Below are 26,878 nucleotides of genomic sequence, written 5' to 3' on the forward strand. Positions count from 1 at the left end.
ATAATTACTGAGCCCAAACAGTAGCAGAAAATTAATTAAGGATTACGAGGAACAGGGGAGAAGAAAGCATGACACCTAAGAAAAAAAGGAATTTCTGTCTGAGTTGCTCATGTACTCTGCTTTCTCAGGATTGTCCTAGTCGCTCCAAGCAGTCCTACACAGTTCTCCTTCACAAAAGCTTTTCTCTCTTGCTATATTCTTCCCCAGCTGCTATTCTTCCTCTAACTCACTCCCTTGTTCTTGATTCCCACTCTCTAACCTGCAGCCAGAGCCATGCTGTCATTTAGTCCTCTCCTGTGTGTGCCTACTTCTCCTTCTTTCACGGATATAATTGTTGAATTTCTCCGTACTCCACTTCCCTCACCTCTTGACTCTTTCTCTCACATTAAAGTCTGCCTTGCTGCCTCCTGCTGTAGTTCATCCTCACCGATCACTTCTGCTTTCAGGCTGTGGTTCATCTTTGATGAAAATCTTCTCAACAGGCTGTCTGCTACCAGCCGCAGACACTGAGCCCTTCATCCTGGATCTGTACGTTTTTACTAGTCAGATATACCTTGCTACCTTCCTTTGGTATCAATATTATGCTATGATATTAGTACCTTCCTTTCATACTGATTTAAGACCAATGTCTTACGGGCCTCTGTTTTCATAAGAACTGATAGAACAGTTTCTTCTTAATATTTCTAATTATCAAGTCTTTTTTCTAGAATCTAGAAAATTCCTAGGAGGTCACTGTTTTCATGTCTGCTTTCATGTCAAGGCTACTTACTTTCAGTGAGATCCAAACTTTTTCTGCGCTGAAAACAAAAAAGCAACAAAATGTGTTCACTTCTCTGGTATTTAGACACTGGACAGACATGCCATAACTCAGGATGAGAGGTGGAGAAAAAGCAGGAATTGATGGGCTGAAGGTGGAACTGGAAAACGGAGTTAATTCTGCTAAAGGGAAAAAATGTAAATTAGCTAAAAATGACTAATTAGCTACCTACAAAGTCTTTTCAGATGAGAACAGAATTCTTGGTGATATGCCAAAAAATTAAATGGAAAATAAGTTCAAGGATTTTAATGAGTTTTACCTGTGTGATCACTGACTGTGATTTCAGCCACTTCCATCCTGTCCATACTTCTATATATATGTAAAAAAAAAAGAATTGTGAAACACAAAGCTGTAAAACTCAGAGTAACTAATGTGGAGATAGAGGCTGCAGTAGGATTTACATGCAGGTAAGTATTATGAGCACATGGCTCTGCCATCCACCTTATCCTCCTGAATTTAATTATCTTTGTGGTCTACTCATTCAAATGTAGATGAAATTAGCCAAGGCATAATAAAACTACAAGGTGTTATGGAGGGTGCACACAGGCAAATAAATCCTCCATCGTGGAGGGATGACTGCATGAAACTAATTTTCTCAGGCTATATTTATAGTACCAAAGTCTACAGGGGCCAGACACTGCCTTACAACCATCCTCATGATTTCTTAGCCCACTCCCTGCCAGTATTTTGACCCAAGCCAGCAGAGCTTTCCCAAAAAGCAGCATGGGCATGGGAGGATTCCAACAGATCTTAGGGATGAGGCGATCCTGTTCTGAGGAAAGCTTAAGATAGGTTAGCCATATGGACATCAGCCAGATCTTGCTCTCAGAACCACAGACAGACCCTGGTCTTTTTATTTATCTGTACAGATGTAACCTTAAGTGATCATAAGATAGAGAGCTTTAGAGGTGTCTCCAGAAGGAGACCTTCAGATTCTTTTCCATATATACTGCGTATCTTCAAATGCCAGATGAGCATAGGATGGCACCAAGGTAAAATCAAATGACAGAAAGTTTCTTCCTCAATCCAGGAAAACTGAGAATATCCAACACGGACAAAACTAGCACATGTTTAGATTCATCTCCCCACTGAGAAGAGACAAGCATGGTGGCAAAAGCCACGATCCAGCTTGGACCATCTGAGAAAATTCATTTCAAAATTGCAAAGAATCCTTTTCCCGTGGGGTTCTGTTCAACAATTCCTATAAATCTGCCAACACACTGCATGAAAGCACTTGCTTAAACGGAATAGCAAAAGGCATGCAAGTTAATGACTTCTACTCTGCACTGAGCACTTACAGACCTCTCCGTAAGGAAGCTGCTGAACTGACTGATCTGTTCATTTTCATGCAGCCTGACCTCTAACAGGTATCTCTTGCTGGCACCTGGCTTCTGTCAGTATATGAGAAGTCTCTTATGAGACAGAATATGAGGAGTCTCTTAGCTTGCACGCTAGCTGAGAAGTGGTGCTTTTAAAGGTAACTCCTACGGCAGTATGGTCTTCAGCCACCAAGTAGCTGATGGAACAGCACAGCGAACAGTTCTCTCCAGACTTTCATGTATTTCACCTATTTAACTGCAAGTGATTTTCTATGCTTCCTGGCATTTCTGTCCCTTTACTGATGAAGTCATGACTTTGGCTATTGATAAGATGGTGAAGTTAAACCACAAAGTACAGTAACAGCAGCAGCGAGACAGCTGAAGGGTTTCTCTAGTTCTCATCCTTTCATGGTCCTAGCAAAGAAAGAGAGCTGAAGCAGAAAACAGGATTGCTTTTGTGTGAAAAGTGGATTCATCTTCCCTCCCTTTGTAAGGGTCAGTATCCCTCAAATGTACCACTTACTTCCGTGGAACTACTCATATGCTTAATAGCAAACACATGTACTCAGCTGATTTCCAACATTCATAAATAATATTCAACCTCAAAAATAAAATCAGAGTGTCTTTACAACAGGCAAATAGTAAAAAGTCTGCCTAAACCTTTTTCTTCCTCCAAGTTACACATATTCATATCAAACAATTTTATTTGCATCCTCTGGATGGCAGCTCAATTTTCAGTCAAGAAATGCAACTCATGGTATACAGAGATCACAAACTGAAACAACTTTTCAGTTGCCTACAAACTCCACCAAGGAACCAACTGAAATGCCTGCTCTGCAGATATGCCCAAGAACAGCAGGGAGCTCGGTACTACTCGTGAAACAAAGAGGAAATACCTAACTGAGAAAGAGTGACATAACAAGGAAATATAGGTGGTAGCAGGGAGAGGAGGTTCTTTGCCCTATTCAAGAAAAAGCACATTTTGGTGAAACACAGGCAATGCTTCTAACTAGACCTTCAAATTCAATAGTGGTCCTATTTTAGTTTTGAAGACCCTGTCAGGTTGCATGAATTTTCACAAGATAGTGATTCCAATCTGTGACCTTTAGGTTTCAAAAATACTACCCAATCTTGCATACTCTTGAAATGACTGAAAATATTAAATATTAAAAAGTGATGTCAAAATTATAAAATGTTGACATTTAATCAAGTCATGTTTTGTATGAATGCTTATTGCAAAAAGAGGTACTTGTTATTGATAAAATGCAGAAATCAATGAGTACATTAATTCACTTATTAAATTAAAACAGATCTGTAAAGAATTTTTCTGATGTTAATATATCATAGCATATTTTTATGCTGTATTAAACCAAAAGTAGAATATGGCCTTACTAGAACAATTTACAGATTTTAGAACATCTACGATATAGAGTTTCTATAAAAATCAGTTTTATTTTGTAAGGTGTTACTATGTTATCTTTTCCACTTAATATATTAGTTAAATATGGCACTGCCTTAACACTGCAGATTTCACACAAAATATTGCATTAATTTTACATTTTCAAAAATACTTAAGATAGCCACCTTACAAAAAAACTCAGTAATGTTGGTAACTATTAATGAATTTAGTTAATCACAGGGAAGTAATTTTTCCTTCACAGTACAAATTTGTTCTTGACAGGTCTTACTGCAGCAAATAGTAACAAGAAGAGTACTTATTACTGTGAATATTTTCAATTAAGTCTCAATGTGATTTCATAGACTGAGCTAAAAATAATTTTTGCTAGCACCAAATTCTACCTAGACAATGGCAAAACCTAAATATTAGAGTACTATAGTTACAAAACTGGATAAAATCTGAATGTAACTTTTGGAGCAGAGTTTTAGTTCATGTAGGATAACATATATAGTTTAACATTTCGTATTGTAATGAAAAGATCATGACAGTAAAAAAATTCAATGATGTCATTCACACAAGTACTTGCAAGCATAGGAAAAACTAAAAATAGGTATAAAAAATCTCCCATCCCAATGTTAAGGAGAGTATGTTTTGCTTACTTTACAATAAAAAGTAGGACTGCTAAGAAAGTATCTCCCAAAGGATCGGTTCATCTTACGCAAATACACGAAGAACCATACACAAATTATTTAGATGATGAGGAAAAAATTTTTTTTTGCCTTTGTTAAGGAATCATTTACCTTTTCCTAAACATGCTCCATTAGGAATGGTTTGAGAACAACTTGCATGTTTTCTTCCTTCTGTGACATGTTCTCAATGACAATTTTTTGCTTCTTAATATATTCCCTGAGCAGGAAGAGAGGGTTTAACTGAACTCACATATGCCTAACAGTATTAGAGAAAATCCTATCACTTTGTTCCAGCAGTAATCAAAATGTAATAACAAAACCTGTATTGACATTTAAGAAAAATCTTGGAGGAGTTCCTCAGTTGTAAACTACTAAAATATAAAAAACTGTAGCAAAAATATACAGTTCACCAGTGCATTCCTTGAACTAGATTCTCAAGTTTCCACTGAATTTCGATGCACTTGTAATGTCTCTAAAATCCTCACTATTCATTGCCAAAGCAGTTGGTAATTGCTAAGTATAAGGATGTGTTTCACTTCATCAAATAATTTCACAAATTCTTTTTTGTTGTGTTACTAAAGCATGGAATAGGGACTTGACAAGTTTAAGGTTTATATTCTGGCTCTCCATTGACTTCTGCTGGTCTCAGATAGCTTCTCTTTTCTGTTCTCTTATCCTCCCCTGTGTTTGTCTCACTTCTCTATACAGACTGCAAAGGTTAGATATTAATAAAAAATGGTTTAAAAATGGATACAAGTGCCTAAAATGCACAGAAATTTGGCACCTCATTCCAAAGAAATAAACCTGAAAAATCCTGCTCATAGCCCCAGTGGTGCCTAAGTTCCCCAAAATCAGCTTTTTTAATCCTGATTTTCCCTCTAATTTTGATTCTGTGCATGTTGAGAAGCTACTTACTCTTGCCAACATGGAGATGGCAGGAACCTATCCTACACATCAGCATTCAGAAAACACAGGTCCTGCACATTCTGCCTCAGGGACAAATCTGGTAAGCTTTACAGAATGCAGCTGCAGGACTCTGCTCAAGAAATGTAGTTTTGGCCACTGCTTTCTTTTATTACATCTCTAGAGAAGCAGAAACCGAATCTCTCTTATATTGCAGCCAAGAGGATGTATGATGGAGGGAGATCTGGGTTCAGAGCCCCTTATCCTGCTGGAGAAGACTAAAACATTTCCCAATTTCTTGGAGAGTACCTGGCACACACCATCTGACACATACCTGACATGCACTATTTTGCAAACTGAAGTTTTTGCTAGCACCCAAAAAAAGAAAAAAGGAAGACTCAATAGGCCAAATAAAGCATTGATAAGAGAGCCGTGACTGTAGGCTAATGGTTAGGGTAATTTGTTTGTGAGCAGAGGGTTCAGCTTCCTGATCCAATGGTTGCTTGTGTATTTTCTGTGCATTATCACTGGTACACTTAGCTAATTTTAAATTACTCTGTTGTTAATATCATTTCTCCTGTAAGAGTTTTCCGTTAGTGGCACATATAAGTTTTGAGTGATAGCATCATCACACTTCCTCCATGGAAGACAAAGCCAGTCTAAATGGTCTGGAGATGCCTAGGAGGCATAACCCAGTTCATTATGAGGGACATCAGCACAAAGAGTCCAGAAGTATGAAGAGCCCACATAACTGTATTCTCAGTATCTGCATGATTTCCTATGAGGTGTATATCTTGCGCGGTGTTTAAAAGCAGAAGTACTGTAAGGTTTACCTCCCCATTTTATCCTATGGAGAGCACAGATTACTCTTATTTATAACACAGGCATACAGCAGCCAGCTGAAATGGGCAATATGAGAGTGCAGTAAAACTGAACTTTTTTAATACTGCAACATCCACATAGGTTGCATACCAGTTGAGGCCAGAGAGCTGTTCTGAATTAGTCTGCAAAGCATGCCTCTAACACCACCTTTACTTTTTGGGCTATTTTAATGATTTTTTACTTTCAGGTAATTATTTTATAAATTACCTTCTATCCTTAGGAAAAAAAAAAAATGATTTATCAAAAGGATATTAATAGTATTGCTGATGGCATGGGTAGTGTTAAAGACATAAATTCAATATTGAGATATGACTTGCTAAAGGACCTTTAATATTGCATTCCATTTAAGTACAAGGAAGGAAATCCTGTATTATTATGAAATGTTAAATTAAAAAAAAGATGCAGCCCTAATGAATCTGTAAATATAAATGTCATATTTATTTATTTTTGGTGCTAAAGCTATGCTTCTGATAACTGTCCAAGAGTGAAGTACAACAGCCCTCTTCCTGCTGGCCTTTAGAGATCTGAAGTAAATCTCCCTTCACAGCACGTTGTTACATAGTGAAGGTGGTTCATAGAGCAATGTGTAGATGAGTATTATCCTTCTGGAACAATACAAACAGTAGCATTAAGGTGGCTATGTAAAAAATTGACAATACTAGAAAAATTATTTAAACTGGAAAAAAATAAAACTGAATTTTCTTCCCTAAAGCATAAACTACATAGATACACAGAACTGTAACTACAGGTAAGTATCCTAGACATTTCAGGCAAACTAAAAACTGAATAATTGGCAGAGTAAAAGTATGACATTGCCTTATAAAGTTATTTTTTTCACTCTCAGGTTTCAGTAGGATGAAGTCAGAGCCCTCTTTCACAGAATATCCAACCAGAAATTCACATATATTATATCACATGTTAACTAAGGGATTATAAAATCCCAAAAGGAGTTTTCAGCCTGAAACTTTCTTAAGGAAAGCCTAAATTATTCTGTTGAATAGCTCTCACATAGCCTAAAAAAGAAATGCTCTCCATATTGAACTAATTCACGAAGGACTATGATGTGTTTTCCTTATGTAACAACACAAACAACAAATCTTGTTTACTGAGAAAACAGAAATAAAACTTTTAAAGTTTTTTGATGAGCTGTATATGGGTTTTTTTTAGCAGGGATCTTATGAGAATTCTTCTGCTCTGAATAAGAAAAGAGAGCTTAGCAGTATTCTTACCAAGAAAGATCACCCTACATTTCTCTCTCTATTTTTACCTCTAATTATGGAAAGAAAAAAATCTTGTGGAAGGTCAAGCTAAATGTTCTGATCTCACTTTAGCTTTCTCCTTTTTTTCCCTTATTAATGAGATCAAGTGGTAATATAAGTAAGTTGCTTTTTAAGGAAAGGGTTGGCAACACAGAAAATAAATTTTGGAAAAATAAGTAGATGTTTTTAATCATATAAATGCTTACAACCAGGGGATTTAGTTTTACTTCTACCACAGTCAGCTGGAAATCTCAGAGGTGTGTATCTCACTGAGTTGGTAACTACATGTTACAGAGAGGAAGTGCAATGAGTAATTTGTGAGTGGGGCAGTATTGCTCAGTTGGTGTACATGATCTGCACATTTTGTCCCAAAATTAAGCCTTTTATTCTTACTTCCTAGTCTCATCACAGGACCTCCTTCTCATATGCCTGGAATTTCTGCTTATATATGGCATGAGGTGTCTCCCACACTTTGTGTCTGAGAAGTGTCTTCCAGAGGACTTCTATAAGATCATAGCTAGCACTGCCTGGAGTTCAGTTTGGACACCTCAGCTATATATTTCTTTTCACTGCATCCATCTTTCACAGAAGCTTTATGAAAATACGAGGACTCAAATATATGCCTAGCTCCTCTACAGAAAATCCGTTGAGGAGAGTTGCATAAATTTTGTACTGCCTTATCTTCTTTCCTAGTCTTTTCCTACATGTGGAAGCAAACAATTTAAAAAACAAAGAACTGTCACCTTAGTAAAATATATTTAAAAGCCCGTGTAGTCAGCCGTTTTAGTTTGCAATTAGAGTCTATTTATTTATTAGCATCCTCTCCAGAATTTATTTAGTAAAAGCTGATTAATGCTCTTGGTAATGTATTTATTATAATGGTACTTTCTCTTTGGTAAATGATTCAGGTCAAAATTCTCAATTAATCAGTAGGATAAATTGGCCTTAATCTCTTGTCAACTGCTAATCCTATATTTCTATCAATGTAATATGGGTTTATTTTGAAACTAAATCAGATTACACATCAAGAATACTGATACAAGTATAATACTACACATTAAAGCAATTTATTAACATTAGCAATCTGTCTCTGGAATAGGAGAGGAAATAAACCCCCAAACAAATGGCTTGCTTCAAATCACCTGAATTATATATGTGATTTAAAAAAAATTAAAATACATGGCCAGATTAAAAGTAGTCAATGACAATTTCAGTTGCCATTTTGACCACATAACTTAATTCTAGGGATAGAAAATAGCAAAGTATATTAAGAAAACAAATACACTTCTAGTTCAATAAGTTGTTTGCTTACCATATTCTATCTCATTTTAGACAATGAAAGGCAATCAATGTAGTTTCTCCTTTAGTTGCCACTGTTGGAAGTGATTAATCATCTTCTTTTTAATAGGAAACATACGTACTGCATGTGTGGTAGAAGACTGTTTTTTATACAAATCCGAACTTTGAAATGAGAAATGTGAAATTCCATACAAGACCAAGACCGATGTTCCCAACAGATTCCCTTCAATTATTCCAGTAATTGAGGAAATTGCTCTACAGGCTACATGGTTGGTTCATGACAGACATAACTGAGACTATTCTACTTATGAATACAGCACTTTAGACCATAGTTTCAACACTCCACAAACCATATAGAATCCAAAATTTGACTTTTAACACACACACACACACACACACAGAGAAAATAAAATCCCACTCAAGTTTTTTACTCTGAGAGACCTACTTCTCTTATATTTCTTCTAAGAAAAGATGTAGCCATAAAATATCAAAATTTCAAAATACTTTAACCTTGTTTCACCGGGGTTACCCTTTGGACCTCTCCAGAATTTGTTAAAATGGAAGTGCCTCTTTTTGTTGAATGCTATTTAATTCTCTCAAGGGCAATCATCATTTTATTTGCACTGAATCAACTGATTTTTGGTTTTGTTTTTTTTTTCTACAGAGAAATATAACTTCAAGAATATAATGCCATAGTTTAACCCCACCAAAATTATAAAGGATATTGAAAGAGCTCAGAATACCACGACACAGTCCCAAAACTCTACTGTTATAGCCCTATAACTTCATGCCACATATGGGATCTTGCCAAAGTTTGTCTTCCTGCTAAAGGAGGGACAGCCTTTATCTTGGTCATTAAAAAAAAAAAAAAAAAAAAAAGCTTTTTGGTTCTAATGAGATTCTAATAGATTTTAATACTTGTCTATGTCTTGGTTGACCTTGCATAGTTTTCCAATGCTTTCCTACAACTTTTATCTTGGGAGGATTCACCTATTAGAAAGAGTAATTAGCTTACATGGAGCAACATGTCGCCACAGAGAAACTGCAGTTCAAGCAGTGTCAGCTGACCTCCAGCATCATCTGCTAAGTTCACGTGTGCAGGGCCCTCCAGAGCACTGTACCTTGGAGTAACGCTTTACTGAGACACACAAAGGCAGTTTATTTCTATTCAAACACATGGTAACACCTCTCTGCAGGCATTACTGCACTGGTCACTCTCAAGTCATGGTGTTACATGCTTTTTGTCATCTGTTTTAATAGATGCCATCTGTTGTGATCATATACCCAAAGACATCATGGGACTCAGTCTCTGAGAGTGCACTGGACTCTATACATGTGACTGAATGCACACACAGGAAATGTTTTAGTATGTATGGTCTATGGTGTGGTCCAGTTTCTCAAAAAAGTCTCAAAAACATAAACTGCTTAGGCTTTTGCATATAATCAGCCTACAAACACAATAGGTCTTTGCTAACTAAAGAAAAGACAAAATATTTTCCCAGCTAAAGGAGAAATGTCAGCTAAATAAGGGAAGTCAAGACACCCAGGTATCCACCTGCCAGAGACAGTGCATGTAAGTTGAAAGGGAGATCTAAGGTCATGTAATCAGAAGAGGGCAAAGACTTCACTCATTAATGAAATATAACCGAGAGTTACAGGTCTGTACCTTTACGGAAGCCTGATCATCAGTTCCCTCAGGGCTGTCCAGCAGGAAAAGGATTGCATTCCAGATATGAATAGCTAAGCAAACACTGTTAAGATGCTGCTTGGGATTTGCATTTTGTATTTTATTTTCCTCTGTAAAGAAAGCCAGCTTTTCCACTAGGAAGAATGTCTGTGGAATCAGGACCTGAAGGTTACAACATAAACTCTTTCTAACCCACCAAATGGTAGCTTCTAGGAATGACTGCTTGACTCAAGTGTAGGGAGTATTCCTTTAGCTATTTTTTGTAGCACTGAAAAGGTACAGGAGCCAGAACGAAAATCAATTCTGATTTACCTTGCCACTCTATAGTATCTTGTCTTTTACTAAAGTCTTATCTTAAGTAAAAGTTACCCTAAGTAAAATTACTTTTGTGTCATCCAACCATTAGCTTGATTCCAAGGTTAAAGAAATTGCAGGAATTTCCAGGCTCTTTTTTTTTTTTTTTAAATTGCTTTGAAATAAATCAAATCAGCTCACAAAACACTGATCCTGTATATTCTCACCCTTAAAATTTTCATTAAATCAAATAATAGGAAAGAAAAGTCACAGCAGTGATACACATTGTTAAAAGGAGTATGAGCTTTTAAAAAATAAATTACAACTCTCCTTTAAGCCCAAATGGAAACCAGAGAATGAGTCTCATCTATTTTTGTTCATGTATTCTGTATTCCCATGGTCTTAACACTGGCATTTTTTCTGCTTTTTCTTTTCCCATAACAATAGTGATCCACAAAGCACCACTTAAGATCTTTTCATGTAATGGATATGAGAACACACTGGGATTCTCTTGCTATGATAATCTGAAAAGATCAGTTCTTAGTGCCTGTGTTAATGAGGTCAGAACTTTTCAACTTCTTGAATTATTATTTTACTGTCATAAATTACCCTTGATGGGTTTGGTCAGCAGAGTTACTGGATTAGCAATTTTCTAGGCATTTAAGACTGTATATGTCTGAGGAGAAAAGAGCATTGCTTATTCAGGTTTTTGTCATATTTCAGATATATTCAGTTCTCTCTCTGGAGGCCTTTCAACACAGAATATACACTAGCCATAGTTGAATGAAATAAAAATACTGTTGTTAGGTAATACAATTATTATTATTATTACTACTACAATTACTCCTTTTACTCCCACCTTTAACAACAAATCAACATACCCTTTACCCGCAAAAACCCAAACAACTGTTCCTACCTGAATACGCTAAAAGAATTACAGAACAGAATAAAAAATACTTAGTTGTATGTATTTTGAGTGTCAATTTCTTAATACTATGCCAAATAACAAGAAATAACAAAATTAATGTGAAAAGTCAGTAAAACCAGACCTTTTAAGGCGTTTATTGTAAGCCTGATTCACAGTCCTGAAAGCAGTTATGATGACCTAATTTCAAAAATACTTCTGGCATAGATTTAGTTATAAAATATGAATGAAGAAAACCACTGAAATACAATTATGCTTTACAAAACACTTGAAAAAAGTTTCAGAGCTACTGATAGGCATTTCTTCACTGACTTCCATATGAGCACACAGTTCATAAAAGCCTAGTTGCTATAAATATGATCACAACTTTCTTTAGAAGCAGTATTGTTATCTCATGATATCAGTATGCTTTTTCAAGCGTGATATGTAAGGAGATACTTAGCTGATCAATTGAATGACATCATTTCTTCAGAAACTACCTAAGAACCCTTTATACTTAAACCAGTTTCTATGCGGCACCAGTGCCTTGCCACCTGAGCATCCCCTGCCTCTCAGTTCCAGAAACCTGTCCTTACAGGATGTCTACAGTACATTAGTGTTTTGATCCCAGCCCTTGTATCAAAGCTTGTACCAATACACAATTCCTTGTGCAGGCACTTACCATCTGAAAACAGGAACTTGATGAGATAAACCAGGGAAATTTATAAGTTCATTAAATACATTAACTGCAAGTTTTAAACCTCTGGCGTTCATGTATAACACTGGTGTCCAATATTTTCTTTAAGATGTGCCGATGCATGCTTAAGACATGCAATACACTTCTTCGTGATGTGACCTCACCCTCACCCACCCAACAGGCCATCACCTCGTATCACTGGAGACACAGCACCGAACGCATACTTCATCCAGGGGCTGACATGTGGCCACAGACTTGCTTACCGCGTGACCAGCGTGCTCGCCTGACCCAACTATTTAAATGATGCACGGGCCTGTCCCGTTAGGTGCAGCCACATGTGGCCACCAGAGAAGCCCCCTCAGGAGGGCTGTCAAATAGGGCAGCAGGAGCTGGTGTGCGGTAACAGCCGCACAAAACAACCCCTATCCAACCGATTACGAGGGGCATTTTCAGAAGGCAGCAGCAGGAGGGGCACTGGCTGCTCTCATCGGGGCCAGGCGCAGGCCAGCGCTGAGCACAGATGTCTCCCAGGGAGCAGCCGAGGGAGAAGGGCTGCCAGCCAGAGCCGTGCAGGCTCCCCTGCTTTCTGCTGCACCTCTAACAGCACTGAAATACAGCTCCTTATTCAAGAGTTTTTCAGAACACCCCATTCACAGTCAATGGGTCAAAAGACCTTGAGTACTTTTGAAAGAGTTACATTTCACATTTGTCCCTGACTTGAGCATCTAATCAGTTGTTGGGCAACTGACTGGATATAACAGAGAGAAAAACTTCAGATTAAAAGTCCCAAATAACTAAGACAGCTTGGTAATTAAATCAAATCTAGGCAGGCCACTCAACACAGATTCTCTCTAGTGCTGAGACATACTTGAACAGCATACAAAGAGCTGACATCGTTCATTTAATATCTCTTACAGTAAGAGAGACCAGATTAGATCAGAACTAGTAATGTAGTGCATTGTATTTGACTTGATATCCAAATACATCAATACAGTTACATACCTGTATACTATCACATGAGTAAAATTTAGATTTCTAGGTGAGCAAGTGGCTAAGTTTTTTTCTTGCCCAACCAGACACTTCCCAAATCTGTATAAAGATGACTTCATCTTTTGCCTTGCATTCATTTGAACTCAGAGAAAATAGAAATGTATATGAAACTGCCATTTCCATAACCCGCAAGTGAGTTGGTAAAACATGAGACTGCTGCAAATGCTTGTCTACTGATGGAGTCATCAGTGTCTACATGATATTCAAAGCTTTCACTATATATGTTCTTTCCCCTCTTTTTCTTCATTCTCTCTTGTCTTATATCGCATTCAGTAAGATGCACACTCAAGCTCCCTGCTGTCTTTCTGTGCTCCTTCTTTTGCACTGTTACCCCCCTTGCTTACCCTTCCTTTCGCCTCTTTTTTACTTCTACTCTTTCCAGGTACTTTAAATCCCCTTCCTACAAAAGTTTACTTACAAAACTTACCACAATTTCTAACATTGCAAATCATCATTTTGCTCCATTTACTTGTACATTAAAACTCTTATCACTTTGGTTTCACGATACAAACTGCAAACTTCCCAGAGAACTGAAAAATCTCTTATCAATGTTTGAATGATGGTTAGCACAATGGAGACCTTCAGATGGGACCACATACAGCTGAACACTATGAACTTATGTTGAACCATATGAAAACGTTACAATAGTTTTGCTTAAACACTGAACATACAATATATCTTATGTATATATGCTGAAAATATAAATATATGTATGTGCATAACTATATAAATTGCTTAAACACTTTTTTATATCTATGTCATTTAAATACAAGTAATCTTTTTCCATGTAAAATACACTTGTCCTATACAGCTTCCTTAATTGACAATGAGAGCTTTTCAGAGTGCATTATATGGATTTTCCCTGAAATAGGAGGAATAGAAAAAAATGCATGAGATTTTAAATGCTTTAGGTATCAAAGCAGAAAAACTCTCCATTTTTCCTACGTAGAATATTTCGGTATCACATTTTAACTGAGATAAACAGAAATGAGGAAAATTTATACTGATGGTGAATACGCTTGTAGGCTGAAAAGAAATTAATTAAAAAGCAATAAAACAGTTGTACTAAAGTAATAAAATATAACATATAATTTTGTTCAGGAAAATTGTTTCATTTCAAAATAAGGTTGCATGTTCATATGTGAAAAAAAACCCCATATTGAAATACGTAAACACTATTTGTGACAAAAGCAAAGGAATTTTGCAATATTTCAGCAACCCTTCACAAACTCGCTGTAAGGATTACCCCCAAACAGAAGTACAGCAGCTCATGTTGGCCCTGAGAAGCAAGGAATTAGTGCATTAAGCAGGCTCCAGCAAGCAGAAAATAAAAGCCTCAGTCCAACCTGAAAAGGATCTTTGCTAAGAAAAAAAATAGTTTAGTAAATGTCCAGAGAAAAAAGATGCTTGACCATTTTCTTCATTTCGTAGAATATTGTTGATTAGGCAACTTGAACAGGATATCCAAATGATTAAACCGTAATACATACACATTGTGTACATTTAAATGCTAATTTGAGAGGGGAAAAAAATCCAGTTCCTACCAGTTTGGCTGAGTTGTGACGTGCTACGGCTTTTCCGTGAGAGACCCACGATGGCAACCATCTTTGCACCGATGCTGGAGCGTCTCTTTTTGCCACCACCACCAACAGTGCCCACTGCCGTGTCCGACTGGCTGCCGTCATTCTTCTCCAGTGTGTACATGTCCCCGCCGATGCTGGTGCTCTTAGTCATGTTCTTTCCTGAGGCGCCCATCTGTCTGCTTTGCATTTTGGATGTAAAGACACTGTCAGCCAGTGGATGGATAAACAGCGCAGACAAACAAGAGTAAAAAGGGGAAGACAGAAAAGGACAGGTTTCAGATGGAAAGTTTTGGGAGACTAGAGGGTAAAAGCAGCTAATTACACAGGTAGGGTTTGGTTTTTGAGAGGTAAAAAGGAGCAATTTTAATTCTAGGTTCCTTTTGATCTCCTGTAAACATACTTGACTCATCAAAATTTTGTTTTAAATAATAAGCTCTTATTTACTGATTGTCTTAAAATACATTACCAGCAAAAGCGTATAAAAGAATTAATACATCAGTATACCATAAATACATTTTTTGCTAGGGAAATTTAAGTTCTGTAATCAGTGCTCTGCTTCTCTTCTTCTCACATATATACACATAAATAATCTATATTCCTCTGGGAAACAGATACTTGATTCATTACTGAGTGGAATGAAAGGATATCAGTCTGAAGCCTAGCTTTGGTTTCTAAACATCCAGACATTTCAAGGATGTTTTCAGTAATCTGGTTTAGCTCAGTCATCCTATGATTTTGATGAAATTACACAGTAATGAACAGCTGTAGGTTTTTCGCTCCTTCTCTTCAGCAACAAATACGTCTATTATATATGTATTTCATACAACACTTGGCTGCTATGTGACTTCGATCATCATTACTGATAAATGGATTTTAATTCTAATACACCTTTTGTACTCTTTTATAGACTGTTTCTACATGCTCTACACAACTGCGTCTAAATTATCTGCTAGAGCATTTCACAACTTGTCCCAGGGGAACCTGATTTCCCAGTGGGACCTGATGTCCCAGTGGTCCAGGCTAAGGGACCTTTCCTTTGCACAGAAATGACAATCTACAGTGATGACAGCAGTACCCATCCAAATTTTGCCCTGACATCTAACTGGTAGGTGTCTGGACAGACATCCAGACCTGGAAACTCTGGAGCACATGTGGGCCTAAGAATACATAGAGAATATTTCTATTTCAGTGAAGTTCTTGCACAGAACTTAGACCTTTATTATTCTGTGTAGTACAGTGCATCTCACTAAAAAGTCCCCACTAGATACAGTCTTAGACAATCCACAAAACAGTGCAATATTTCTGGAAACCAGGGGAAATTATTTTTGTGTTAAATCACCAGTAGATAAAGACTAACAAAGAATATTTTTGCTTTTTAAACAGATTTTCAAAACCATGCAAAGGCTATTCCCAGAGCTTTACCCCTTAGCAAATGGCTCTAGAGTAAATTTTAGTGGGTATAGCCACACTCCTTTCCCCTTACCGATAATGGCCTGAATCCATTTCAAAAAAGGAAGGTTGTATTGCTTTTTTATGAAGGTTTTATAATGCATGTTCTGTCACACAAAACTTATGTACGGAGTCAATGCAGTGCCCTCAAAAGCAAAGGGATCACTGGGTCTCTTCCCACTCACTCAAGGGAAATGGGATGAAGCATCAGATTTGGAACAACGCTGCAACTATGTAAGATATTTGAGGGGTACCCATAAAGTGCTTTGCTCTTTAGTTGACAGCTGCATGTGCATGAAGGCACAAAACACTTGGAGTTAAGCCACAACACAGAGGAAAACATAAGAGCTATTTTATAGAAGAACTGGATCTCTACCATTAAGTCAAAAACATATTGAGTGTGCTTCTGAAGGAAGCTATAAGGGAAAATATGAATGAGAGTTTGGATCAAGAGATGGAGAGGCACAAAACAAAGCTGAGAGAGAGACATAGTGGCCTTGCCTGGACAGACAATAACAGAAGACTGGAACACAGTGATAACCTGAAAATTTTTTTCTTATCCTTTTTTAACTCTCTTTGTTGTTATACATTAGTACACACTGACTCCATTGGTACATTTAACACTAAGCAAAGAGGGGGATAGGATGCGGGTAAAGAGGAAGGCAGGGAAGAAAAAAAAGTGGATCTGTATTTCTGGGACTTTTTAGCAGTATGATAACTTACTTGTCAGATGATAACATCACATGCTGTATTTTCTTTCAAACACCTTTAGGGATTGTTTTACAGAAAGGAGATGCCACAGAAACTAGTTCTCAGTTTCAACACTGTCTTGCATATAAGAAATACTAGAGACATCTAGGAAGGACAGTGTTGGGAAGAGCTAGTATCTTCAACTTTATCTTATGCAAAATTCTTGTAGGAATCAGAAAATTAGAGCCCTTATCCAGTAATGCTATTTTTAACCCAAGTTTTCTAAGGAAATATGATTAATGTGACTGTGTTGTCTGTCCAGTCTCTCTCTTTTCAACATTTTAAAAAATCAGTTCAAATTTGACACAGGAGTAGAAAACTAGAGCATTTTAGTTTCTAAAACTGTTTTGAAAACAGATCCCTGGAGAGAGATCTTATGAATGCCCCTTTGGGGAAAGACTGTAGTATAAGTCATTACTGAATCTCTGTTATTTCATGAGGGAGCTCATTCGCACAGCACAGACTGATAGGAGAAGTAACAATTTTACTGCTTGCAGAACAACATATTCCAATGATCCATTCCTCAGGAATGATATCCAGAAATCAGTGGGTTCCTGTCATATTTACTAATAGGAAATAAAAAGTATGGCATGGCTTTATAAGTGATATTAACATTTAGGAAAGGTCTTATGTCATAGCAGTGAAAACAGAAATACTCTCTTTTCTCATAAAACTTACACTGAGGAGAAAGTTCCCATTTCCTGAGTCTAATGTGCCTTTGAGGTGCTTCATGTGTCATTTCCCAAGATGTATAATTCTATTTAAGTGCAATGAATTACAATAATTACCCTTATTAAAGAAATCGATGTGCTTAAAAAGGCTGGCATGCAAACAAAGTTGCTGTAATTTCACTAGGCAGTTAACTATGAAAGCACTATGCATTACAAAAATTTGTTCCTTGGCTGCTGTCTAAAAGCTTCAGTATCACAAAATGAAGCTTTGCTGTGTACACCTGCCAACAATGAGGTAGACTTCATTCAACCACGTTCTTTTGACCAACTGAGAAAAGTAGGAAAGAGAATTCAAGGAAAAAGGGATTTAGATTTAGATTTGTGTGGATATACCACATACTATTACAAATGGCTCATATTGGAAGTTCATTCACAAACTATTTTTTTTCCAGTAGAGTTCTAAAAACATTTGCTTTAATTAAAGGTTTGCTGTTGGTTTTTTTCCCTCTGTAAAAGCAGCAGAGAAGACATCTTTGTTATGCTCCCAACTAGCAAACAGCTCCTGGAGAAAGCCATCACAGCTTTGTTTTTTCTCAATTCCTCTCTCACCAAAAAAGCTTTGAGAAATAAGTAGTAGGAGAGTTCTGAGTGGCTTATAGTACCTCATAGTAAATCTGCAGTGGTCATGAGCAAGTGAAGTCCTTCATCAGCACTCTGAACCCTTTCTGGCCATCCAAACCCTAACTCACTAATTATTCTTGGTAGATGCTTGGCATCCTCACCAGTGAAGCTATCTTTCTACCTAGACTGTCTTCTGATAGTGCCAGAAATGGATTATTCCCAGAAAAACAGGGTGTTGTATATCAGGTTTAGTTCCTTTCTGATGTAACAGAAATATAAGATGGAGAGAGTAAATTAAAAGAGAGTAAATCCTACAACCTTTTCTCTTAACAGGAAACAGAAATTACTTATACATGAAGTTTCCTTTACATGTACATATACATAAACATAATCATACACACACACATCCAGTTAAGTATGTACAACAATATTTTAAAAATGACATTAAATAAAAGTAATTTATGAGATGATATAAGTCAAGGAATAGATATGTACTAAAAACAGGGTTCTCAAGGTGCCTTACAAGATATTCATCTTAAAAATATCCTCTGCAAAGAGAATATGCAGCCAGATGGGGGAAAAAAACCCCAAAATTAAATAAAAGAATTAACTATTCTAGTCCCAATCACATGTGCATAATGGCATAATAATCACCCTTATTAGCATCAAACCAAGAACAAAATCATCACGCAACCCTAGCTGCATGGCAGCCCACAGCCTACAGCAACAGTAGAGTGAAGGTGACAGCCAGGCCCCTGACTTTGGCTTATGGAGACCAACTAGTCAACAAGCGCAGGGCGATGGGCAAAGCTCACACGGGAACGTTCCTTCCTGCATTACCCCTAAATTCAGGAAACTACCTGAGGACACCGAGAACTGCAGACATGTCTCCGTCTGTGCAAGTAGGCTAGAAACTCTAGTCAGATGCTTCAATTTTCCAGTGAACAAAGCAAAGGTTTCGCTACTCTGCCTTCAACTCTGATCACTGTCTTTTCTAGTTTTTCTCAGTTGTGAGAAGTATCTTTATAAACCCTTCCTAAAATACAGTATTTTGTATATATATACATATATATTGCACATGTATATATACATATATATTGTATATACAAGCTGAGGGAATACTCAAGCAAGTTAAATGACTAGTAACAGCTAAGTGTTGAACTCTAAATTCTGAAATCTGATCATCAATTAAAACCATCTACTCAACGCAAACTCAAAACAGGTATTAAGCATATTTATGCTTTCCCAAGTGATAATTATTCCAGATAGTCAGGATCAAGCTGGGCATGTCAGCTTCCTATGTATTTTACAGTACATTTTCTTAACTTTAACTGTTTATAACTACTATACTATGGATAAATTTTAAAGGAATACTTTCTCAAAGCTAAAGCAGAAAGTTCTTAAAAACAAACAAGAGAAAAATAAAACATTAGAAAAGAAATTAGAGTAAGACATCTATAAATATTTGTACTTTAAAGCCAACGGTGGAGTATGACAACCCTAAGCACCAGATATTATTCTTAAAAATATACCATACTAGCCAATTGAGGGGAGTCAGACTGACAGATACCTATGACAGGAAATTCAATATGGTCCTTATTGTCATTGAAAACCCCTGTGCCACACCTATAGTAGTTAATAAAATGGCTCAGGCCTGTTCTCTGACCTTGGCAGCCTGCATACACACAGCTAGCTTACATCCTTCCCAAAACAGGGTTTTCTCAGGTATGCTGCCTAAAGGAAACAGAACCTGACCCGTGCTATCTCCTGAATTGTGCCTGGGCTGAATCAGGGGCACCTTATCGGTGTGTCCAGCACAAAGCTATGCCAAGGAGTACACAAACAGTTTAAACGATATGGACGATCAAGACTATGTCCTGGCCCTGTCTAGCTTGCTGGTATAGACATAGCCTTAAATTCCTTGATGATACTACAAATCTCAGATTGTTTTCAAATTCTACTATTCAACAGGTCAATTCTAGCCCATAAGCTTTTTCTGAATGCTTTTAAAGAAAAACAGTAAGCAAGTACAAAACTGCTATTCATACATAGCCTTCTGGAAAATGCAATGTTATGTTTCTGGATTTCTTAAAGGCATTAATCTTCGACATCTCTTTGCAAAGACCCACTTGTTTTCAAAACAGGGAGTGCAATTATTCTCTAGAATCAAATTTGCTGTCAAGGTTTTCCAGACTCCTACTACAGCAGGTAATCAGGAACTGTCTTGGTTTTCTCCCCAGTTTGTCAATATCTGTGCTCAATTACAGAAAGATTAGAAAACATTGGCAGAGAAACTCTCCCAAAATACAATGCCTAGGACTGGCTACTTGGAAAATGATCCCTTCTGGAGCTGATGCGTAGCCAGAGGGGAATACCCTAAAGTGCCTAAGGAAATCCTTATAGAAGGGAGTCAGAGAAGTAGGTCTCATAAGAAGATCTTTGTTTTAGTCTTGGTATCTCCTGCTTTAGACAGACCATTTCCTTGATATCTGACCAAGACGGAAAGCAACTGTTTGTGAGGTTTGGGTTAAGGAGAGGGAAGATTTCACAGTGCAAAGGATCCTGCCCTAAAGGCAGAGAAACTGATTTGAAGCTACTTTATATACAACAGTATAGCTGGTAGCTCTTGCACCAGGTAAGATGGACTGTGCTGTGGGCAAATGCTCCAAATCCTAGATAAACAGGTTCCAGATAAAAACTTGGTTTGATGAACATTTTTGGATGTTAAGAAGTAAAAAACAAGTCAGAAACTTCACCCAACCTCTCCCAATTTCTGACTTATTAGTGCTTTAAAAGTGTTTAATAATCTTACAAGAAAATACTAATTTTAGAACTAATTGATAATATTGTTGGCTGCTGTTATATTTTCCATGAAGCAGTTGCAGACACACTGAATCCTCATTGTTTCATATGTACCAAAAGGGACGTCTTGTCCTGTCGCCATAGTTAAAAACCTGCAGTCTTTGGCTGCAGCTTTTGAATCAGTTGCAGAGTTGGAAGGTAATCTCACTAGTTGGTCAGATTCTTGCCTACAGAAACAGAAACTTTTATAGCAACTACCTGATTAGTACGGTAAGTGCCAGATTTCCTCAGGAACCTTTTGTTTAGGCCAGAAAAACAAAACAAAACAAAACAAAACACAAACTAAAAAAAACCAGTGACACCTGGGAGTCCTTATGCTTTATCACGCCTTTTGAGATTTACAATATGTAGCAAACCAACCAGAATGGGGATGGAGGAACTAAAGACACTGACTCCCCTGAAAGCTGTTACTGCTATAAAAAGCTATTATGAAGTCCCACAGGTTAAAGAACCTCATTAAGATTTTTGCAGGCATCCTATGTTGTTGCAGAGGGCAGTACTGCCCATTCTTTCTGTACATTAAGCAATCCAACAGGCAGCAATGAGAAAGGCTAAACTAGGAAAATATACTGACTTAGTCTTTCTCCATAGACAAGAAATACAAACGACAAACCAACTCAAATCTTAGGACACCACGGTCATTCAAAAAACCACAGATCATAACCTTTCAGACATCCTCTGCCACCATCTCATTTTTCTCCCCTTGACTTATCAAAATGATAATTAGACTCTTGTAAGGTGAACACCTCTCTTTCCCTGTATCTCATTTGTTAAATAATATCACAATCCATCCGCCAGCTCAAAATAAGCCCCAGCACCAGGAACCCCAGCCCTGTAGCTTAGCTAGTAACTCACTGAACTGAACGGTCATTTCCCATAACCCATAACTGTTACCCAGCATTTTCCCCTATCTCTTCCTCTCCCTGCTCTTCCTTCTGTCATCTTCCTCACTAACATCCCGATAAGAGAGATATTTTGTGTTGGTAGGTGTAGGAAAGCTTCCTCTTCCCTCTTCACTAACCTGGTAAGTCGACCTCACATCAGCAGGAGTGCTGCAGGAGTAAAGTACTGCTAAAGTTATATAAAACTGACTTTTGAATCAGGCCCTGGCCCTGATCCGTAACAGTCCATGGCAGAAAGCAGCACAGGGAGCAATACAGAATCCTTACACCCAGTGACTCTGTAATCACTAACAAATTACAAAGAAATTTGTAATTCTAGCTGTTTCTAAGTAAGACTGATGATAGACTAAAATTATTATGACAATCTTGATTTCTTTTTTCACTTACCAACAAATATACTTTACTAAAACCAGTATTACGAAGCACAGGCATTTTTCCAATCTACAATATTATTAACATTTTTAAATGTGAAGGAGAAGATATCAATACTATCCATTGTACTGTATATTGTTAGTGAGATTTTTGAGGATTTTGTTTGTATTTTTGCAGTCATCTTTACAGCAGAATTGGAAATGAAAACATATAATCTTGCTCTGTTGCTCTGTCAAAAGTGTATGTATTGGAGAATCAGATTTACACTTAAGTCATTTGGTGGATTTTGCAGGTTTCTCTTTTTCCTAATGCAAAGTCAATATTACTGCTTCCCTGTCATTTAACTTAGTTCTCTGGTAATGATCCCTAACGAAAATAAAGCACCTGCTATAGTAAAAATCCACTTTGCCAAGTGTGGAGTACAGCTGTGTGCTGTGATGTCCTAGGTAAAGGATTTTGACAATTTTTCAATTTTTGTAATAGATATTTTCTAATACATGTGTCTTGTGAGACTGGAAGACCCACTGAAGACTTTGTTTACAGCTTTTTACAAGCAGGAGAGGAATTTTAATGCCATTCTTAATCGACCTCTTAACTCAATTGCAGAGGCTCTCATTTCATTAATTTGCTGAAGAAATTTAACAAAAACAGCATTATGGGGACAGCTGTGATGTAGGAAATAACATTTCCATGGGAACAATGCTTCCGGCCAACGCACGTACTCATCTGCCAATTCACATCAGAGAGAGACACTGCAGGTTCAAAATTATGATGACTTCGTCTCCTGAGATTCACTTGGTCAAAAATTATCCTATTAAATCATTTGTGATATAAATCTCTAATAGCTACTGGACTGACTTAATTATTAGGTTTATTTAATTGAAATTATAACAAGAAAGTTGGTAGGAAACAATAAAGCAGTGATTATAATGTATTTTGTTATGTATATTACTATTCAAAGAAAATTTGTGTGCACATCTCAAAATAAAAGTAACAATATCTTTATGCGAAGTATCTATTTCAAAGGTCTCTTTCATTACAAATCAGAAATACCTCACCTGTTACAGTACGTAGGTTGACTTGAACTGGATCTTCCCCACTCTGCTAGATATCAAGCTTTGCACACAGCTTTATTATTATAAATTAATAGATGTATAGCTTTTTCCATATCATGCCTAGCATGTTTTTTTTAAATAGGAACAAATTTCAAAATTGTTTGGGGTCAGGCCATTGGATTACTCACCAAACATTGCCACAACAAATGAGTGATCCAGAAAAAACACTGTAACAGATAACTGTTTCCAAACACTAGCAGTTGAATTCTTCACAGAGCTTCAGAGATTTTTGATAAAAGTTCTCACCATCTCTGAGAGAATAATTGGCCATTTTTAATATAAAAATACAATTTATAACAATTTTTAAATTTATAAAAACTTTTAAATTTAAATTAATTAACGTTATAATGAAAAATATTCTATTCATATTCATCTACTCTTGATAAACTTTCAAGTTTTCCTTTACAAAGTTACAGAAAAGCTTTATTACCCTGCTAACGGTAGTGAATCTTTGCAGAAATCCCTTCCTTTGATACAGTGAACTAAACCAGCCATTTATTATGTGTGAATCCAAAAGAAGGCTAGTGAGAAAACTAGCTGAGGTCCAAAAGTCTTGCATTAGTCAGCTGTCATATTCATTTGTACATACAAGCAGTCCATATGAGCTCTGAAGGCTTGGCAATAAAGTAAGTGCATTCCAACAAAGACAGAGTCAGTTTTGAATAACATCCAAAATCTTTGAGTTTAGAAAGCATTTTCTTTAACCCAGCCTGGCAAAGAAGCAGTTGCATTTGTAAAAGCACGTTAACAACAAGCTTGCCAAATTAAAACTGACAGTGAGCAACCTGATTTAATTGAGAGTGTTTCTTACAGAAATGCACCTTGCATGTACTTAATCTGAAAGTTAAATGTTATGTGCTTATTCAAACATACTGGTGAATTACAGTCTTCCAACAGAGATGGAAGAGAGGGGTCATTCTGTTTTCTATATTAACACTGCTAAGTCACAAGCTATACTGCAAGCTTGCTTAGTGCTGCTCAGATTTGTTCCTTGAAGGGCTGAAAAGAAGAGCTCTATGAAATGAAAAGCAAGCAGTGAATTGATAAACCAGACTTTAAATCCACTATGTGTCCAGGACGTAAAACCACCAGAGAAAAAATGTAAAATCAAGTTGGGAAAGTGAGAAAAATTTCAGACTTGAAGGCAGAAATGCTCAAAAATATACAGAGGTAAGAGACATCATGTATTGCCTCAGGGTAAGAGGAACCATGATTTATCATCTTTATTTGCTAAACAGAAATTAGCTATAAGGAAGATTTTCTTATTTAGAAAACACATTGACAGCTAGAAAACTTTGGAAGACAAACATGCAGGAACTGGATAGGATGCGCTACTGAGATTACATTAAGGGGAAAATCACATAATACACAGGGAAGAGCCAGATGTCCTGAAAGGGCTTCATTTAAATAAGTTGCTGTAGTCAATACAGATTTCACTATAGTTGCATCCATACTTCACTCATGAAAGACTGGATTGCTTTGATTAGTACTGTACAATGTGGATATGCTCATGCTTGTTGTACTGCTTATGTGTATGTGTGTGGCAGCGCGTGTCTAAAGAATAAAGCAACTCTGATGTTTCCTTCATTCCTTGTAAATTCAGGTTGCTTGAGGACTCCGAAAAATCAGGGTCAGAATAGGCACTGCTAACATCTCACAAACCCATAGCATCTCTCTGAATTGATCTTCTGGGACTGAGAGCTAAATGGACACGAGCAAGAGATCTGAAGCCATAATTACCTCAACCAAAGAGACATTATCTGGGACATCATGATCTTGCCTGTCTGAGTTCTGTCACTTTGACAAAATGACTTTGAGTCACTTTGGTCCTGTGGGGGAAATCAGAAAAGCATACAGAAAACTTAAGACCATTATAAAAAGAAAATGTTGTGAGGAAACGTGGTTTACATCTTTCTGAACACAAGTCTGCAAACTTTGTTTTTCTGACCTGGGGAGGACAGGTCTATGACCAGAACTCCCTGCTGAGGCAATGTGCACTTTGCACACCATGCACGTTTGGAGCAAAGGCTGCTCTTGTTTACCTTGGACCTCCATAGGAATTGTGCTCGTGTTATGGCTACCATCTGGGAAGTGCTGGGCTCCCAGTGGTATTTGTAGGGAAATATATAGGCTTATTTCCTGCTAGGGGCCACCTGATGACACATCTCCCAGCTTGTTTAGGTAGCATCTTATGGACTTTATAGACTAAGATGAGTATGAACACCATGCAGGTACAGTGATAGTTCAGATGCTTGGTCAAATAATGTTAAAATAAGATAGATGGGCAATGGCAAGCCACTGGAGCATCATCTTCCCGTTGGTATTAAGTATGCAATAGTAAGACCAGCACTAGGCCCCTGACCCTTAGTTAAAATATCATACTTGCCAGATGGGTCTGGCAATGTGTTTCAAAGGCACTGGCACAAAACCAGTAACTATGTTTTAGAAATACTTTTATGAAGTAACAAGAAGATGTTTATGATTGTTTCTTAGAAGGCTAAGTGATAAGCTTATTAATTATTTTTAATGAAGTACATTTAAAGGAATCAGAAAAAGAACTATATTAATTTTACAGAATCTTTTCACTTTTCTATTAAAATAATACGTAAAAATAGTGAAAACATACAGCACTAAGACAGAACGACAGAATCATAATATCAAAGAAAGAAAAGCTTGATGAGCTTCAACATTCAATTCCTTGTTTTTATAAGTTTCTACCCCACCCTTAGTTGTTGCTATTGCTATTCTTGTCCATAGAACTGTTGTGCTCAATCCTGTACAAATAAAGATAAAAAAGTCTGTCTATTGAAGAACTTATGATTCAATCTAGTTTTAAATATCTTCAGAAAATTAGTCTTTTTTAACACACTTAAAAGTGCAAAAACTAATTTCAACATTTATATTTGCTTCAAATCCTCATTTTAATTTTTCCCTTCATCCCTACTTCCCTGTATGTCTACAGGGCTTTTCATCTGCACCTCTTGCTTTGGTTTTTTTTTTTTAAACTACTGATGCACTGTTTTTAAATAACCTTTAGTAACAGGAGTACATCAGTGCTTTCTGGATCACAGGTCAGAGCTGACTCAACAGAGGTTAAAGTGCAGGCTGCATTTCATTGAGAGGGAAGCAGTCTCAATGATATTGTGTTGCTGTCAAAGAAAAAATGTCTGAGTTCCCTGCTGGGCACCATATATCAAAGCTGCAGACTGTTTCAAATGAGATATTTTCACTGTTCACCTGTTAATAATGTGTACTTCCAAATTCATTACTTTATTATTTCCCAGTGGATCAAAATAAGTTTACTAGCTGTAAAGGAGTCTATACATGTTTTGTACTTACTCCAAAGTAACAGGA

The 26,878-nt window shown here is 37.0% G+C and overlaps 1 protein-coding gene across 39 annotated transcripts in view; it reads right to left on the bottom strand.

Moving 5' to 3' along the window:
• RIMS2 (regulating synaptic membrane exocytosis 2) overlaps positions 1-26,878 on the bottom strand; it is a 487,486-nt gene that overhangs the window by 38,987 nt on the left and 421,621 nt on the right. For 17 of the 39 annotated variants that reach the window (XM_050891104.1, XM_050891103.1, XM_050891109.1 and 14 more), the window contains one exon: positions 14,744-14,985. The exons of the other annotated variants lie outside the window; for them this stretch is intronic. In XM_050891104.1, coding sequence (XP_050747061.1) covers positions 14,744-14,985 — 242 coding nt within the window. The remainder of the gene's footprint in view (positions 1-14,743; positions 14,986-26,878) is intronic. 39 annotated transcript variants of the gene reach the window in all.

Source organism: Gymnogyps californianus, chromosome 2 (assembly GCF_018139145.2).
Source record: "Gymnogyps californianus isolate 813 chromosome 2, ASM1813914v2, whole genome shotgun sequence".
Classification (NCBI taxonomy): domain Eukaryota; kingdom Metazoa; phylum Chordata; class Aves; order Accipitriformes; family Cathartidae; genus Gymnogyps; species Gymnogyps californianus.